Source organism: Caenorhabditis elegans, chromosome IV, assembly GCF_000002985.6.
Source record: "Caenorhabditis elegans chromosome IV".
Classification (NCBI taxonomy): domain Eukaryota; kingdom Metazoa; phylum Nematoda; class Chromadorea; order Rhabditida; family Rhabditidae; genus Caenorhabditis; species Caenorhabditis elegans.
The window spans coordinates 14,578,735-14,592,876 of NC_003282.8; the positions used below are offsets into that span (position 1 = coordinate 14,578,735).

The 14,142-nt window shown below is 29.7% G+C and overlaps 1 protein-coding gene and 69 non-coding genes across 70 annotated transcripts; 47 read left to right on the top strand and 23 right to left on the bottom strand.

Moving 5' to 3' along the window:
• Positions 1 to 28: 28 nt before the first annotated feature.
• On the top strand, positions 29 to 49 carry 21ur-5113. The gene has a single exon (NR_059962.1).
• A 102-nt stretch (positions 50 to 151) lies between these two features.
• 21ur-4455 lies at positions 152 to 172 on the top strand. Its single transcript, NR_059963.1, has one exon.
• A 201-nt stretch (positions 173 to 373) lies between these two features.
• On the bottom strand, positions 374 to 394 carry 21ur-11901. The gene has a single exon (NR_059964.1).
• Positions 379 to 399, bottom strand: 21ur-2827. The gene has a single exon (NR_059965.1).
• On the bottom strand, positions 380 to 400 carry 21ur-14514. Its single transcript, NR_059966.1, has one exon.
• A 107-nt stretch (positions 401 to 507) lies between these two features.
• On the bottom strand, positions 508 to 2,305 carry irld-18 (Receptor L-domain domain-containing protein). Its single transcript, NM_001028348.3, has 5 exons — positions 2,286 to 2,305; positions 2,167 to 2,230; positions 1,971 to 2,119; positions 1,476 to 1,791; positions 508 to 656 (listed from the first exon to the last, which is right to left on the bottom strand). The coding sequence occupies exons 1-5, from the start codon at positions 2,286 to 2,288 to the stop codon at positions 541 to 543; spliced, it is 648 nt and encodes a 215-aa protein (NP_001023519.1). The 5' UTR covers positions 2,289 to 2,305; the 3' UTR covers positions 508 to 540.
• Positions 708 to 728, bottom strand: 21ur-1822. Its single transcript, NR_059967.1, has one exon.
• 21ur-7944 lies at positions 968 to 988 on the bottom strand. Its single transcript, NR_059968.1, has one exon.
• Positions 1,262 to 1,282, bottom strand: 21ur-7129. Its single transcript, NR_059969.1, has one exon.
• On the bottom strand, positions 1,368 to 1,388 carry 21ur-635. The gene has a single exon (NR_059970.1).
• A 56-nt stretch (positions 2,306 to 2,361) lies between the features above and the next one.
• On the bottom strand, positions 2,362 to 2,382 carry 21ur-3064. Its single transcript, NR_059971.1, has one exon.
• An 80-nt stretch (positions 2,383 to 2,462) lies between these two features.
• 21ur-2961 lies at positions 2,463 to 2,483 on the top strand. The gene has a single exon (NR_059972.1).
• A 72-nt stretch (positions 2,484 to 2,555) lies between these two features.
• Positions 2,556 to 2,576, top strand: 21ur-4487. The gene has a single exon (NR_059973.1).
• Positions 2,577 to 3,159: 583 nt separating this feature from the next.
• Positions 3,160 to 3,180, top strand: 21ur-489. Its single transcript, NR_059974.1, has one exon.
• A 42-nt stretch (positions 3,181 to 3,222) lies between these two features.
• 21ur-6800 lies at positions 3,223 to 3,243 on the bottom strand. Its single transcript, NR_059975.1, has one exon.
• A 198-nt stretch (positions 3,244 to 3,441) lies between these two features.
• On the top strand, positions 3,442 to 3,462 carry 21ur-368. Its single transcript, NR_059976.1, has one exon.
• A 404-nt stretch (positions 3,463 to 3,866) lies between these two features.
• On the top strand, positions 3,867 to 3,887 carry 21ur-7292. Its single transcript, NR_059977.1, has one exon.
• Positions 3,888 to 4,106: 219 nt separating this feature from the next.
• Positions 4,107 to 4,127, bottom strand: 21ur-2465. Its single transcript, NR_059978.1, has one exon.
• Positions 4,128 to 4,302: 175 nt separating this feature from the next.
• 21ur-2476 lies at positions 4,303 to 4,323 on the bottom strand. The gene has a single exon (NR_059979.1).
• 21ur-800 lies at positions 4,306 to 4,326 on the bottom strand. Its single transcript, NR_059980.1, has one exon.
• A 337-nt stretch (positions 4,327 to 4,663) lies between these two features.
• 21ur-1907 lies at positions 4,664 to 4,684 on the top strand. Its single transcript, NR_059981.1, has one exon.
• Positions 4,665 to 4,685, top strand: 21ur-3713. The gene has a single exon (NR_059982.1).
• A 130-nt stretch (positions 4,686 to 4,815) lies between these two features.
• Positions 4,816 to 4,836, top strand: 21ur-6168. The gene has a single exon (NR_059983.1).
• Positions 4,837 to 5,012: 176 nt separating this feature from the next.
• On the top strand, positions 5,013 to 5,033 carry 21ur-1473. The gene has a single exon (NR_059984.1).
• Positions 5,034 to 5,063: 30 nt separating this feature from the next.
• 21ur-5492 lies at positions 5,064 to 5,084 on the top strand. Its single transcript, NR_059985.1, has one exon.
• A 180-nt stretch (positions 5,085 to 5,264) lies between these two features.
• Positions 5,265 to 5,285, top strand: 21ur-3415. Its single transcript, NR_059986.1, has one exon.
• Positions 5,269 to 5,289, top strand: 21ur-12450. The gene has a single exon (NR_059987.1).
• A 422-nt stretch (positions 5,290 to 5,711) lies between these two features.
• On the top strand, positions 5,712 to 5,732 carry 21ur-5806. The gene has a single exon (NR_059988.1).
• Positions 5,733 to 6,150: 418 nt separating this feature from the next.
• On the top strand, positions 6,151 to 6,171 carry 21ur-146. Its single transcript, NR_059989.1, has one exon.
• Positions 6,172 to 6,733: 562 nt separating this feature from the next.
• On the top strand, positions 6,734 to 6,754 carry 21ur-1044. The gene has a single exon (NR_059990.1).
• A 127-nt stretch (positions 6,755 to 6,881) lies between these two features.
• On the bottom strand, positions 6,882 to 6,902 carry 21ur-958. The gene has a single exon (NR_059991.1).
• Positions 6,903 to 7,493: 591 nt separating this feature from the next.
• On the bottom strand, positions 7,494 to 7,514 carry 21ur-1509. Its single transcript, NR_059992.1, has one exon.
• A 396-nt stretch (positions 7,515 to 7,910) lies between these two features.
• On the bottom strand, positions 7,911 to 7,931 carry 21ur-11317. Its single transcript, NR_059993.1, has one exon.
• Positions 7,932 to 8,015: 84 nt separating this feature from the next.
• Positions 8,016 to 8,036, bottom strand: 21ur-12295. The gene has a single exon (NR_059994.1).
• Positions 8,037 to 8,073: 37 nt separating this feature from the next.
• On the top strand, positions 8,074 to 8,094 carry 21ur-15526. Its single transcript, NR_059995.1, has one exon.
• Positions 8,095 to 8,102: 8 nt separating this feature from the next.
• 21ur-11479 lies at positions 8,103 to 8,123 on the top strand. Its single transcript, NR_059996.1, has one exon.
• On the top strand, positions 8,104 to 8,124 carry 21ur-9683. Its single transcript, NR_059997.1, has one exon.
• Positions 8,107 to 8,127, top strand: 21ur-2717. The gene has a single exon (NR_059998.1).
• A 214-nt stretch (positions 8,128 to 8,341) lies between these two features.
• Positions 8,342 to 8,362, top strand: 21ur-2005. Its single transcript, NR_059999.1, has one exon.
• 21ur-9204 lies at positions 8,350 to 8,370 on the bottom strand. The gene has a single exon (NR_060000.1).
• A 309-nt stretch (positions 8,371 to 8,679) lies between these two features.
• Positions 8,680 to 8,700, top strand: 21ur-7025. The gene has a single exon (NR_060001.1).
• Positions 8,701 to 8,751: 51 nt separating this feature from the next.
• On the top strand, positions 8,752 to 8,772 carry 21ur-4341. Its single transcript, NR_060002.1, has one exon.
• A 388-nt stretch (positions 8,773 to 9,160) lies between these two features.
• 21ur-12880 lies at positions 9,161 to 9,181 on the top strand. The gene has a single exon (NR_060003.1).
• An 80-nt stretch (positions 9,182 to 9,261) lies between these two features.
• 21ur-3475 lies at positions 9,262 to 9,282 on the top strand. The gene has a single exon (NR_060004.1).
• A 627-nt stretch (positions 9,283 to 9,909) lies between these two features.
• Positions 9,910 to 9,930, top strand: 21ur-7846. Its single transcript, NR_060005.1, has one exon.
• A 367-nt stretch (positions 9,931 to 10,297) lies between these two features.
• 21ur-7924 lies at positions 10,298 to 10,318 on the bottom strand. Its single transcript, NR_060006.1, has one exon.
• A 69-nt stretch (positions 10,319 to 10,387) lies between these two features.
• On the top strand, positions 10,388 to 10,408 carry 21ur-8329. The gene has a single exon (NR_060007.1).
• Positions 10,409 to 10,629: 221 nt separating this feature from the next.
• Positions 10,630 to 10,650, top strand: 21ur-13710. Its single transcript, NR_060008.1, has one exon.
• On the top strand, positions 10,633 to 10,653 carry 21ur-11478. The gene has a single exon (NR_060009.1).
• A 161-nt stretch (positions 10,654 to 10,814) lies between these two features.
• 21ur-3364 lies at positions 10,815 to 10,835 on the bottom strand. Its single transcript, NR_060010.1, has one exon.
• A 140-nt stretch (positions 10,836 to 10,975) lies between these two features.
• Positions 10,976 to 10,996, bottom strand: 21ur-4349. The gene has a single exon (NR_060011.1).
• Positions 10,997 to 11,194: 198 nt separating this feature from the next.
• 21ur-3456 lies at positions 11,195 to 11,215 on the top strand. Its single transcript, NR_060012.1, has one exon.
• Positions 11,216 to 11,509: 294 nt separating this feature from the next.
• 21ur-9702 lies at positions 11,510 to 11,530 on the top strand. The gene has a single exon (NR_060013.1).
• A 333-nt stretch (positions 11,531 to 11,863) lies between these two features.
• Positions 11,864 to 11,884, top strand: 21ur-2131. The gene has a single exon (NR_060014.1).
• Positions 11,885 to 12,094: 210 nt separating this feature from the next.
• 21ur-3243 lies at positions 12,095 to 12,115 on the top strand. Its single transcript, NR_060015.1, has one exon.
• Positions 12,116 to 12,469: 354 nt separating this feature from the next.
• Positions 12,470 to 12,490, bottom strand: 21ur-13308. The gene has a single exon (NR_060016.1).
• 21ur-9346 lies at positions 12,473 to 12,493 on the bottom strand. Its single transcript, NR_060017.1, has one exon.
• Positions 12,494 to 12,617: 124 nt separating this feature from the next.
• 21ur-10071 lies at positions 12,618 to 12,638 on the top strand. Its single transcript, NR_060018.1, has one exon.
• 21ur-8689 lies at positions 12,619 to 12,639 on the top strand. Its single transcript, NR_060019.1, has one exon.
• A 299-nt stretch (positions 12,640 to 12,938) lies between these two features.
• Positions 12,939 to 12,959, top strand: 21ur-14227. Its single transcript, NR_060020.1, has one exon.
• On the top strand, positions 12,940 to 12,960 carry 21ur-3896. Its single transcript, NR_060021.1, has one exon.
• A 63-nt stretch (positions 12,961 to 13,023) lies between these two features.
• 21ur-10415 lies at positions 13,024 to 13,044 on the top strand. The gene has a single exon (NR_060022.1).
• Positions 13,045 to 13,235: 191 nt separating this feature from the next.
• 21ur-10073 lies at positions 13,236 to 13,256 on the top strand. Its single transcript, NR_060023.1, has one exon.
• Positions 13,257 to 13,350: 94 nt separating this feature from the next.
• Positions 13,351 to 13,371, top strand: 21ur-10798. The gene has a single exon (NR_060024.1).
• A 355-nt stretch (positions 13,372 to 13,726) lies between these two features.
• On the top strand, positions 13,727 to 13,747 carry 21ur-5068. Its single transcript, NR_060025.1, has one exon.
• On the top strand, positions 13,728 to 13,748 carry 21ur-9927. Its single transcript, NR_060026.1, has one exon.
• A 91-nt stretch (positions 13,749 to 13,839) lies between these two features.
• On the top strand, positions 13,840 to 13,860 carry 21ur-6289. Its single transcript, NR_060027.1, has one exon.
• Positions 13,841 to 13,861, top strand: 21ur-4443. Its single transcript, NR_060028.1, has one exon.
• A 64-nt stretch (positions 13,862 to 13,925) lies between these two features.
• On the top strand, positions 13,926 to 13,946 carry 21ur-10680. Its single transcript, NR_060029.1, has one exon.
• A 106-nt stretch (positions 13,947 to 14,052) lies between these two features.
• On the top strand, positions 14,053 to 14,073 carry 21ur-747. The gene has a single exon (NR_060030.1).
• Positions 14,074 to 14,142: the final 69 nt, after the last annotated feature.

Sequence of the window (14,142 nt, forward strand, 5' to 3'; positions counted from 1 at the left end):
TATATTGATGTCACGTTTTCAGGTTCAATATAACATCTGACTCAGTTCTCATAGAAAACGGTTTCTTTAAATGAAAAATGTATATTTTTTTAAACAATTATTGCTGTTTCAGTTGTCAAACGAAAACTCTGTACATTTTCCGTATCTCCGCTATCAGTTCAAATGAAGTCATTCGATTTTCCATATTCAATATTCGATTTGTGATATTCTTTATTCATTCAGAAAATTTAATTTCATAGTCTGCACTCTGTTGAAACATGGTTATTTTATTCACCACAATAATGACGTCACACATGAACTTCCTTTGTGCGTATACAATGTAGATCAATGTCGAATGAGAAATTATAAATTTAAATCAATTTTCAGATATTTTAATTTTCCCTAGCGTTTCAAATTATAATTTCCATTACTGTCGACACAGAAGTTATGAACAACTTGAAACGGCTGTTGACTTTCCCAGATTGGACATTTTTTTATCACGTACTAAATCAAAAAAAAATTTCACATACAATCAATAATTTATCCGAATAAATTCAAAATTCAATATTTATGATATCCTGGCACAAAATAGACGTTGGTACTTCCCATACTCAATGGATGAAGGAACATTGTAGCACAGATGATCAATGTGAATAGGACGGCAGCAAGCGACATTCCTGAAAATTGATTTAGATATGGTAAATGTGACTGTCAAAATGAAATTGATAGGTGGTACAACGTCTATAGCATCGACTAAAACAGAGAACGACAGATGCAAGTAGAGTATTTGAAACATTAAAAAATTGTAAACATGGAATTTTGTTTTGGCATGATAAATTTGATTGATTAATTGTTTGCAAAACTGCGAAAGCGATGTCTGTGACTACCGTAGTTAAAGTTTAAAAATGTATCACAAAACAGGCTTCCAGTAACTCTTTAAAATTCGAACTTTGCCACTAAAAAGTATCTACAATTGAAATTACTCCAAAAAAATTCCCTATGAGATCAACTGAAGAGATACGGCAGATGTAAAGTAAGTAAAAACATTGAAACAGAAAATAAATTTGACAAATAGAAACAGTAACGAAAATAACAATTCAGTGTGGAAAATTTAAAAGACAGCCACTGTTTCAAATGAATAACCGAAAACCCAATATTTACTAGAAAAATAAAAGTTTTCTTAATTGAAAATTTAAAATAACTATCAATTTAAAGTGGTATAATACACAACTATTTAAAAATAGAATTTTAGCACCACAAACTTTATATGGAAAATTATAACCATTCTTAAGTTACTAATCTATTATTTTAATTCAAACAGAATACTCTTTACAAAGTTTATAAAACAGCTGGATAAAGTATTGAAATTCATATTTTTCATTACGAGTTTGCTTCACTAGATTGCTACAACGGTTTCATCTAAATAGTGACTTTCCAAAAAAACTATGTGAAACCGCATAATATTTTTCTTGTTACATATTTTTCTCAATTCTCACCTTCTGCAAATTGAATATTATAATTTGGCATCAATCTCTTTTCACACAAAAGTGGAGAATACGGTTTGTGGAACATTTTTGGCAGGTTAACAGTATCCAATTCCAGATTTCCAGAAATAAAAACTGGAAATTCATTTCCCGTAATCTTGACATCCTTATTCCAATCCACAAATCCACGCATATCACGGAGTCTTGTATTGTTGAGAATAACGAGTCCAGGGAATGAATTATGAGTTTTAATACTGACAAGATTTGGCATTTGAGGCATTCGATTGAATGGAGAATTGATTAGTGAAAGGGTTCCACGGATTTCACGCTGCAAAAAATAAAAATGCGGTTTCAGATTCTTTATTTTAGAAATTCAACATTACTCAGATAGATAACACTTAGAACAGAATTCGAGAAATTTCATCGTTTGATAAAAAGTACAGAGTGCCTGCGCCCGGAAGATGTCGGACGCTGCATTTTCAGAAACCAACATACATGTCACCTTACCAATTTCTCAAAATTTGCAGTTTTTAAATTAATCATTCTCAAATGCAAATTTCCATGAAACACTTGACACCATTCAGGCCACTCGAGGTAATTCTGAGCGTCACGTGTCAAGTTTTTAATGCTACAGTGGAGATGGTTTGGGATTCCATCTGAAATACAGTTTTTGTGTTGGAATTAATTTTTAAATAAGTGTTACCTGTATCGCAGGAGCTTTGAGCCAAGACAACCAGAGGGAGCAGCAGAAAATTTAGAATGCAAAACTGAAATATGTTTCCAATATTTTGTTGTTTTTTTTTAGAAAAAAAACTAACTCACCATTCTGATTGTTGATTTGATGAGGAAATAAATCGTTTAGTGTGTATTGATTTTCAAATATGAAGAGACGTGGAAAATGTGCAAAAAAAACGTTCGATTAAAAAGTTCACGTCAATAGGTTTCAAGTAGAGTATATGAAACGTGAATTGTTTTTTTTTTCAAATTAATATTTTTTATTGAACAAAACTGGTAAATGAAAAATTTGATTTGCTTCCGAAAAATGTGCTGTTTCAGATTTTGAGTATTAAAAGAAAATAATAAATCCAGCATTCATTGAAGTTTTTTAAATCAATTTGAATGCAAGCTGTCTAAAAATTATTTGAAATGTATATGTACTCACTTCAAAGACACGCGAAAATAGGCAGGATTTTTGGTATCTGGCTCTGTATTTTCATCATTTAAACATTTTTTGGATAGAATCAAGCAGTAAAAAATAAAAACTCAATAAAAACTGAAATTTTAATTTCAAATGTCAACCTACTTTTTGAACCGTTGTTAAAGGATCTGTTTATTTGAAACTCTAAATTAGGATCTGTAATAAACTATTTCAGACTGTTTATTTACAAAATGACGGAGTTCTAGGAACTTATAGTGAATTGATTGAAAATTTATCATAGTTACGAAACACGATACAGTAATTTTCAAAATATGAAATTTGCAAATAAGTTTCTGACAACTGGTTGAAAAAAAAAGAATTGGATTCTATGAATCGATGGCACATTTATGAACATTTTGAAAACTACTCTCAAATCTGAAAACTCAATTTATTCCAAGTTCACATAATAAATATGTTTTGAATAGATTTTTGAATTTTCGTATTTTCTATCCACTGTTTCAAACTCTTTTTAATATGATAGCATAACTGGAACGGTAGTAACAATAACTATGGAAAAAAAAGTTGTTGAAAACACATGTATGGCAATTTAGAACTTTAAAATTTAATCAAATGATCGCAAGATCGACAACGACAGACTTTAACTTTTTTTAATGAGATTTTGAAACTGAAATTTTTGAAACAAAACTTGAAAAAAAAATCTTATGATGCACTGAGAATATTGGCGCATGGAATACTGGAAAATTATGAAAGTTTCAGTACATATTTTCAAATCCGCTGTTTCGGATACCTTTTAATTTGGTGTCATAATCAAATCGACAGTGAATCTGGGTTCCTCGGGTTATTTACCAGTGAATATTTTTTCCATTATTTTAGAAACCTCTCAGATCTTTGCCACAAAACTGAAATCATAAATTCCCCAAAATAAAAGCATTTGTAAAACCCAAAAGTACAATTTTAAATGATTATAAAAATTATTAAAAGAACAAAATAATAATACCGCCCAAAACTTAAAAATGTTTTGAAACAGTTTTCCCACTATTGTGATATATCGCTAAACGTTTCAAGGTAATTCGCGCAGTTCATCAGCAAACAAGTAATTTTTTTGTATTTCGAAAAAAGAAAAACTTTCACCACGAACTTTCAAAGCCAATAGTTCTTAAACTATCGCAACTCGCGTTATTTAAGAATTTTTAATTCACTGTTTCAAGTTTTTGTTAAACTGTGGCATCTAATATGAATGGCAGTGTGGCTCCTGGTTTTAAATTTTGATAAAAACCAATGTTTTCTTGTGAAATTTTGTTTTTCTAGTCATATTGTGTATATTTTTCAGAATTTACAAACATTTTAAAACAGTGTTGTGAATTTAGACTTTCAATGTGAGTGAACAAAATACATCTAGGATATTTGATGTCTCTCTGAACCACAAAATCTTAATAAAAACATTATATTTGTTTTACAAAAATTCGTTTAGTATTAGTTTAGTATTTCGTTTAGCACAAGTGTTAGCGGCAAGAACAAATTTAAATTTTATTTACGAAGTCTTTGAAACAGGCTTGTGTATCCTTTAAACTCAGAAAATTCAGTCTTTGTATGGTGGGCTAAAAAGTTATTTGAAAAACTGTTTATATTTTATTTTGTGAACTAAGCAGCCGACATGTTAGTGGTCAACAGACAAAATTATTTTGAGGACCAATTGCACTATTATTCGAATTGGTTTTTTTTTCAACTTTGCCAACATTTTGAAACATCTGCTTGATAATTTCTCGAAAACGTTTCACACATTTCCTTATTTACTCAGCAGCCAAAATTTATACATAATCGGCGATTTTTTGCATGTTTTTTAAATTTTCTGAAATTTCAATTGCCATCGCCAGGATTTCAAATAGCAATCACCGGCTGCTAAGTGTACAAAAAAAGTTAACAGATGTTCAGATAACTTTTTAGTACATTATACAACGACTGCAAGTTTTTTTTAAAGTTTCTAGAATGAAAGTTCTGCTTCAAACATTTCATAAATATTGTTGAAATCTGTGCAATATGGTTGGTGCATGTTGATTTTTTGCAATTAATCATTAAACAGTTGTTTGTATTTTTTAAAATTTGTAGTTTTCTGCATGATTTTCTAGTTATTGAAAATACTTTTCATCTCTGTTTCACCAAATTTATAAAATAACTAACTGAATTTGTTTCTATTCGCGTTGATTTTCGAAGCTTTTATCATTCAAACTAGAAATGCATTTTCATGTTGATCATTGACTCTAACTGCTGTGTAGCCTTGTATTTGTCCTTGAAAATTTTTGGATGTTTCGTTAACATTTTCAGACATTTCACTTTTATTTTCCAGCCGTTTCAACTAGTGTGTATAAGCATGTACTAGGGAATTTTGACAATCTAAACTGTTTCACAACCTTCATAAAATGACATGCTCATTTTACAACTAATTGTGTTAAAAAAAGTAGAATTCTGTGATCGTGGCTAACTAATATCTAACCTTGCACTTCTGCTAGTTAATAATGAATGCTTTGTCATAATTTTCAGACTTTCCCAAGTATTTTAAAGCAAAAAACTATTATTTATGCTCAATCTTAAATTGTTTGCAGTTTCAAAAGGTCTATGAGTACATACTTTGTGAATTGTGACAATCATTAGGTTGTAAGCAAACTATTCAAATTAATCAGCATTTTTACTGCTAATTTTACTCACTAACTTGAAAATGTTTTGAAAGTTTTGCATTATTTTTAAAGTTTTCAAAAGTCTGTAAAATTATTAGGCCACTGATTTTCATATTTTTAATGAGAATAAATTCGAATGTATGTTTTACAAATTTTGCGTTTTGAGCTTATTTCTATGTCCAGTGAAGTAGGAAGCCGGTTTTCTTTTTGACAGTGGGAATCGCTTGAAATTTCAGCAAAAAAAAAAGCAAAATGTTGTAGTATTCACTGAATATACAAAACGTTTACTGCTAAATTAAAGTCTGCACTTCAAATTCGGACGGACTGATGAATTTATTTTAAAACAGATTTTTAATTACTTCTAACTTTTACTGTTTCAACATGTTCTTATTAATATTTCTTCATAGAATTTAACAATCTAAATTTAAAAACAAAGGTATTCAGTTTACAAAAGTACGTTGGAAGTATTCCAAAAGTCAGTGTTTTGAACATTAGCAAGCATGTTCTCTTAAAATTTCTGAAAATAACATTTACGTGAAGTCATTTAACTATCCAGTTTCTGACTCTTTCAGCAGTTTTTTTTTCAATCAACAACTTGCCGTGAAACTTTACCATTCGATTTCACTTCTAAAAATGTATTTATTTAATTTCTATTTCTAGTCCATTTCTCTCATAAAACATCCATCGATGTGTTGTTTGGTTACGCAGAAAGATTTCTGGAAAGTATAAAATTCTAATTTTCATCAGATAAAGATGTGCCGATTTCAAGCTGAACACAAGCTGAATACTAACTAAAAAAAAACAAAAAAAAACTGTTTCAGCAAATCTGTAAATTCTGACATATTGTGAACTTTACTCGTGAGTAACAGTAGTTTTTTCCCAATTGAAATTTAGTTTTTCAAAACTTGAAAATCAGTACAAATCTTTTAAAAAAATTTTTAAAAAAAGATGTTATAGAAATTATGAAACATCAACTTTTTTCTTTTACTTTTCTTTCTCATTTTTTGCATCGAATTTGGAATCTCGCATCACAAAGTTTGTCAGAAAAAATAATAAGCTGTTTTATTAACTAAAATTAAAATGAGACCAAAAATCAAATTAAAAATTGATTTAAAAAATTTAATAACACGATTTTGACTGCCTTGTCTGCCTGGTACCTATTAGGCAATTTGCATTTTTTTAAAATATATTCCTTTATTGCCAAATACCATGGCAGGCATGCATTTCATTTCAGGCTATATTAATAAAAATGCCGAATAAAACTTTTGGTTTTTTACTTATTGTTATTTTTTAAATATCGTTTTCAGTCTGATCAATAAAAAAATAAAACTGATAGGTAAAAGATAATTTTCCGATTCAAAATTGAAAATATTCACCTGCAAAAAACCATCACCGTTTCATATACTTGTGATATTTGTTTTATTCTATGCGGATTCCGTTGATTGTGCATTTAAGACAAATTTTTTGTGAATTTTGCGATATCTCTATAGATTTGCCAAAAATATTCATGAAAAGTGTGAGAAGTCGGAAAAAAGGTGAACAAGATATCAAGAAGGATAATCAATAATTTAGATATCAAAATAATTATCAAACTACATGAAATTTGAAATGATCATCTCGAAATAATCGAAATAAATGGGAAAAGTGAACCAGTGGAAAACACTTAAAACATTTGTACACTCCGATTTTTTTTTCAGCAAAGTTGGTAGGTAAATTAAACACATTAAATGCTCAAAATATTCCAAAAATAATCAGGAATATTTTGAAATTTTGAAGAAATTTTGTAGCTTTTAGAATTTTGTTTGAAAGGGCTTTAACGTATTCTGAACTGTGTTTTAGCTACAATTTCTTGGTAAGAATTTAATTTGAAAAGTGGAAAATGAAATTTTAGAAATTTAAAACATTTTGGGGAGAACAAACCCCATAAGTACCATGAAAATTTACACCTGAAAAAAAAATCACTGTTTCATATACTTGTCATATCTGTTTATTTTCCGTAACATTCAAAAATCAAATACCAAAAGTCTTTTTAGTCACTTAATACTCCGGGGCTTCTAGCATCTACTTTTGGATACAAAGATCTCCCACGAACTTTGTTTTGGTGAATCAGAGAAACTTGAAACATCAGATTATACGAAAAACACGGAATCACTAAAATTACATGAGGAGGGCCCATTTTCACAGCATACATCACTACAAACAAACAAACAAACACGTAGAATGTACTGACTCGTCTTTTCTATTGAAATTGTTAATATGAAACTGCGCAAAACTAGGCAAACATTGGAAATTGGAGGTCACACAATTTTTGAACCTTTTGAACTTTTCGCGAGGATTTTTTTCAGAGTACTGTAGCTTATCCTAGAGTGTTTTGTTGGTCACTGAAGTGATGATAGCTGACTTAGCAGGCATTTTTGGTTCCTGGTTTTTTGTAATACTTTTGTAAATTTAATAAACCGCCCGAGTAAAATTTTTAGAGAGTCCGACATCTCCCGGGCAATTCATAATTTTATGTAAAGTCGCGGAACTCAAAAAATGTCCGCTGCATGAGGTTACCACCCTTTTTGACAAAGTTTGAAACCGACATCAAATTTCAAATTTCTTTTTGTTCAATACAACAGCTAATAAAATTGAAAAATGTTAGACGAAAATGAAAAATTAAAAAAAAAACTATTGAAACATGATGAAGCAAGTGAAAATTGAAAATTGCGCAAAAATAAAGAAATGTTTATTGGAGTTTCAGTAGAAACTAAAATTTTTCACTGTTTTGTCTACTTGATAAAGCATGAAGCTATGAAAATTGATAAATTATTCGAAAAATTGGACTGATTCAAACTTTGTGACGTACTACTGCTAGTTTAGAGCGTCCGACATTTCCCGAGTATTCCTAAATCTATGACAAGTCGCGGAACTCAGAAAATGTCTGCTGCTGCAAAACATGAACCTACCACCGCAAAAATAAAGGTAAATTCCTTGTTTTTTTGACCTTAAAACTTTTTACTGTTTTCACTACTTGATAAAACAGACTCTGAAAAGAGAAAAAATATTAAAAAATCAAAAACTCTGGGAATTTTTAGTAGACATTAAAATTTTTCTTATTTTTGTCTACTTGATGAAGCAGGCTATGAAAATTGATAAAATATTAAAATAATTGGACTATATAATAGAATATTTTCAAAATTTGCAGTAGTTCAATGTATTTGTTATAGTTTCTTTAAATTAAAATGAAGCTTATGGAAAATTAATATAGAACCAAAAACCATTTTTAAAGTTAAAAAAACTAAACATTCGAAATTAAATCTTAGATTAAAAAAAGGTATATCAATGAACAAAAATATTAATGTTTCAGTTTATCCATATCATGTTGTAATAGTTTTTTTGTTAATACCTGTGTGTTTGTTACAAATTTAACTGTTTCAAGATGTTATTAAAAATGTTACACTTTTTCTTATAATGTTCATGGTAGGCCTTTCGATAAAATAAATCTTTGAAAAGAAAACTCCATAAGAATTCAATTTTACCGTTTGATTAATCTCACAAGCACTATGATCATTGCTATTCGTGTAACTGATCTATCATATTGTTTACATAGATCACTGAAACGAATCACAATTTGATGTACTTGTTTATGAATTCTGCTACTTTTATTATCTTGTTATTTAAACAGATACTATTTTCCATATTTGTTCTCTTTTATTTCATTGCTCTACAAGTCTCAATTTCCATCGCTTTCCATTTGTCTGGGCACAAAATTTGAACTCATTGGTCTCTGTGTTGCATTCACCAGACTGTTCTGGTTTGAGCAGTAGCTTATTTTACAGTTTTAAATTTAATGTGAAAAAACAAAGCATTATAGTTAAAAACAGTTGCAAAATAACTCTCAGTGCAGAAAATTGCGTGATAAAAATTTCAAAAAAATCTCTGTGTCACAGAACTTATTTAAGAATTATATTTTTGCAATTGTTAATGCTCGCCTTGTTTAATATACATAGATTTAAAAGTTTAATAAATATTTAGAAGCAGCTACATTGCCGTTACATTTCTCGTTATTTGTCAGCTGATTTTTTAAAATTCAATAGCAAACAATATTGGTCCAAGTTTCACAAGCTGTCTACAAACTTCGGAAGTGATCAACAGAGACTTCAATCATAATAGGAATTAATGTAGGCAGGAGGCAGGTGTAGGATTTTTTTGGTGGAGGCTCTAATTTTAAAGAATATTTTTATACTTTTACTTGTTCCAAATAATAATTACCAATAAATACCAATCATTTACTATATATAAAGCGCTTATTCCGTTTGTCCATAGTTTGTAGTCTTTGTAGTCTTTGTAGTCTGCAAAGTTTTAGCTTCTGGAGGGATAGTGAGTTGGGTTAGTGTAGGGATATAGTCGGGGTACTGTAGTGGTACAATAGTGGTACGGTAGGAGTACTGTAGGATTACGGTAGTTTCAGAAAAATTAGTTTTTAGCTCTAGAAGTCGGGAGCCGCGCCGGAGGTGCGGTCCACGGCTGGTAATATTATAACTTCACGCCTGCTTTCAATACAAGTGTTCGAAAAAAAATAGGGTGATGTTTTAAGTTTATCGTAAAGTTGATCAAACAATGTTGTTAGTAATGTTTTGTCTTTCGGAAGCTTTAAACGTTTTTTTACAATTTTCTCAGGATGTTTGACGCTTTTCATGATAAAAACCCGTTAAAAATATAAAAAATAAACATTGCGGAAAACTGGAGGAAATGGGAGAAAATAATATTCTGCTCTGATTCTGTTCAAATCAAGACTTTTGAAGAAAAGTATAGAACTAATAAATTTTATGCAAATATCAGTACCTCTGTGAAAAGCTGATTTTTCTTTAAAAAAAGACAATTGCACTGTTATAGAACAAAACCTTTATCAATCAAACATTGAATTCTACCCATAACATTCAAATTTCAGATTCTCAAGTTATTCTTAAAAAGACATTTAGAACATGATGAATGAAAGCAAGTTAAAATTGCTCAAAAATAAAGTTACAATTTTTGGAATATCAGTAGACATTAAAATTTTCACTGTTTTAACTATCTGATGAAGCAGGCTTTAAACAGTTCCTAATTAATTTTGTTTTTAATTTTGTCCCAGTACATTCAACTCGATGGGAAGTGTTTTCCAAGTTCGTTTTAAATATTTACTTATTTTCCCGATGCCACTACGCTGTGGTTTCAATTTGCACCCATTGGTTTGAGTGCAAATTCACAGTACTTTGTTGTTGTCCTGGCATTATTCATCTGCAAAACTTATAAAAATTTTTCTCACTGTTTCAATGTTTCCCTATAATTTTTTTCCCGCATGGCCGAGGAACAATTATTGCACTGTCTTTGTACGAAAAGTACTAATGGTCATCATTTCCGTTCTAAACACTAAAAAATTGTCCGATAATGAAAATGTGAAATTTAAAGGTTTTTAAAAACCTTGAAATTTGACATCACACTGAACCATAGTTTTTTTTCCAATTTATGAGCTTAAACAAAAAAATGTTTACAAAATTTTCTCATTTCATAATTTAAACATTTAAATAATGCATTATCCGTTACATGAACACTGTAAAATAGTATTTGTTTTTTCATAGTTGTCCTAAATTTATGTATTTTGAAATTCGTTTGATAAAAATTACCTTTCTGGGAAAATATTCACTTAAAACAACTCCTATCATCCTATTATTATCCTATCAGAGGAAGTAACAGATCCAAATCAAAATATAGTCACTGAAACAGGAAATTTTATATCAAAATTTTAGGGATTTTGTTTGAATAAAGACGGAACACAGAAGTGTGCAATTTGGTACAGTAAAATTTTTTAATGTGATTTTAATACAATTCTTGTTTCAGAAACTACTTAAACATAGCTTTGTATGTACAGTACCCACTGCTCATTCATTTTTACATTCTTTATTCTCTTTTCTGCTCCCCCATAAGTCAACTATAGTGTATCCTGTTCAACTCTCTCCCACTCGCAATACACTCCTTTTCACGAAGAGCACAGATAAGTGAAGTTTGATATTTTGAACTTTGAACTTGCTCACGTATTTGGTTGCTGGCAAGCTGTGTTATTTATAACTTTTTCAATGAAACAGTGGACAAAAAGGTGATATCTATCAAATGTCCCACCTGTTTTGAGGTCAAGTTCGTATTTTACTATTTCGGTACTCTAGTAAACTGAGTTCAATGCAACTCAGTTTCATTAGATTTACCACGATCTCTTCCGTTTCACCATCTCTTTAATAAAATAGTTTAGGCTCTATGAGCACGGTTTTTTAAAATGTTACTTAGGTTTATTAGAAAACTGGGGTTTTTAATGGTAGAAATTAGTCTAAAATGCTTAAATATAACTGTAATTTTTTCCCAATATGAAGTTCAAACGGCTGAATTATATTGATTTTCCCGCTTAAAATTCGATCTAGTTTTGACATTCTTGCATGTTCCGGCAAAATATATTGATTTTTCTCCATCTTTACTTTTATATTCGATAAACAGTTTTAAGAAACGGTACATTTTCAATAAGTTTATATAAATTGATGTTTTCACAAGGTAGTCGTTAGCTTTTTCGAAGTTGTCGACAATATTTTCAGGTTTGTGTTCCTCATTTCAAATATTTTCCCCATTGACCAATAAGAAGCTATTTGAAATTTTCGAAAAACTTTTTTGAAAATTCCTGTTTTGAACAAAAAACGCTGTTGGTATTAAGGGGTATCTCTTTTTTGATTTTTAGAAAAAAAAATCACTGTTTCAATAATTTCATTTTTTTGATAAAATTAATAGGTTCCTGATAGTGTTATTCAAATTTCAAGCATTTTTTCCCGATTTTTTGATGTTCAATTTTTCGACGACATCTTTGGCAAATATTATCTTCCGTTTTTCGACTTATTTGACTCCACTAAAATCAACTAAACTGTACTCTGCTCCACCGCCTCCGCTATTCTCAAAAATCATGTTTTTTGCTGTTTTGAATCTTGATCTTATGCTCCTTTTGTGTTGCTAATAAACTATACCCTAGTACAAACAATAACAAGGCTTTGTGATTTGAGGGGGTGGAGCTTTTTCTTGTTTTGCTCCTCAGTTTTTATTGCTCACTTGATTTCAACGCTTGTTGGAAAACTATAACTTGTTTCCGTTTTCGAAAAACAAAAAAAATCAACTTAATTAAAAAACGCCTAAACTCAAGAGTAATGTATGAAAATTTTAAACACTGTTTTAAATGTTGGTTGAACCTGCAAAATTTTGTTTTTTGAACTAACAAAAATTTCACTGTTTCCCTGCTTCCATAACTAAAAAAAATATGTTTACAAATAGTTATCTCTCGAAATTTAATGTTTTGCACAAAAATTGGCTCAAATTTCCGCATTGTTTTGAGATGCACTATGCAAAATTGTTTGATATGAGCTAGTTAGGTAAGCAAACCACAAAAAAATGTTTGTGTTTTGTTTGTGTTGATGCGCCAGAAATCATATTTTGCAACAATTAGTTTTTGGAAATTATTTTTTAACTAACCTGTATTTTTATTCGTATTCCAAAAAATTATTGTATTTTGGAACAACAATAAAATAAATTTAATCATTCAAAAAATTTTCTGTTTCAAGCTTTTGTTATAAAACCATAAAATAAATGTGTTTATTGCAAGCGATTTTCAAACAATTCCATAAAATTAAATTCTCTGTTTCTTTGAATTTTTAATATGGATTACTAATTATTCTGGCAATATTGCTACCATTTTTGAGCATGTTTCGACTTTTTTAGTGCTCCAATTATGTATGTATTTGAATTTTGGGTACCTGTTCGTACCGATTCACATTGAAAACTGCAGATGTTTCAGCAGGTTGAGTTGAACAATTTTTTTTTTGAAAATAGTGATAAATTATTTTGCTGTTTTGCCAAGTTTATAAGTTGGCACTGATTTGTCTTAGAATTCAGTTAGTCATTTTTAAATTCAATATTTCAGCAAGCAATAAATTTCAGAGTTTCAAAATATTTTAGATTAACTGTTTCATGTTCTTATCGAATTTGTAATGATTACGTATATTTTTAGTAATATCTGTTTTCTAGTTTTCTCAAAAAACCTGCCCTAACCATTTTATGCCGTACATTATTTCATTTCTAAGATTTTATCAACTTATGCTATTTACCACTAGATGTCACTATTCAGAAAATTGGGCACATTTCCTTGCGACTTTCCAGTAATTACGATAATTCATATTCACTGTTTTTTTTTCAAATTTTTAGAATGGTTTATTGATTTTCCTGACAGTTTGCCATTTTTTCAAATTTCTACAAGTTACACCAACTTCAAGACTATTTAGTGCTCCATTCATTTGAAAGTATTGAGCATGTTTCTGGCGATTCACAAAAAAATTTGCAGATGTTTCAACAGGTTCAGATATACTGGATTTTTGGAAACTTCGCAGTTATAGAAGTCATTTTGCTCAGTTCAAAGCTTCAAAAGCCTCATGAGCTTGTGAAAATGTATTATTTGCTGTTTCGTCCAGTTTATAAGTAGACACACTGTTTTGTCCTAGAATTGGAGTCTCGCTAACGATTCAATTTTTTTGAAATTTTATTTTTCAGTTCCACTTTATTATTGTTGATCAATTGTTGACGCTTCATTGATTCACATTTTTCCATTTCTGAGTGTTTCAAGTAATTCGAAGAAATGTTCCTTCTTTGCTACGTCATTTTAAACTTTTAAATGTTTCAACATGTTCATATGAACAGTTTTTGTAAGTTTTGACATTAGAAGTCGTATACGCAGCCCTAAGTTTTACATTGTCCTAGCTAATGAAGTCGTGCATTATTTAATAAACTTAAAATAGGAATGCACAAA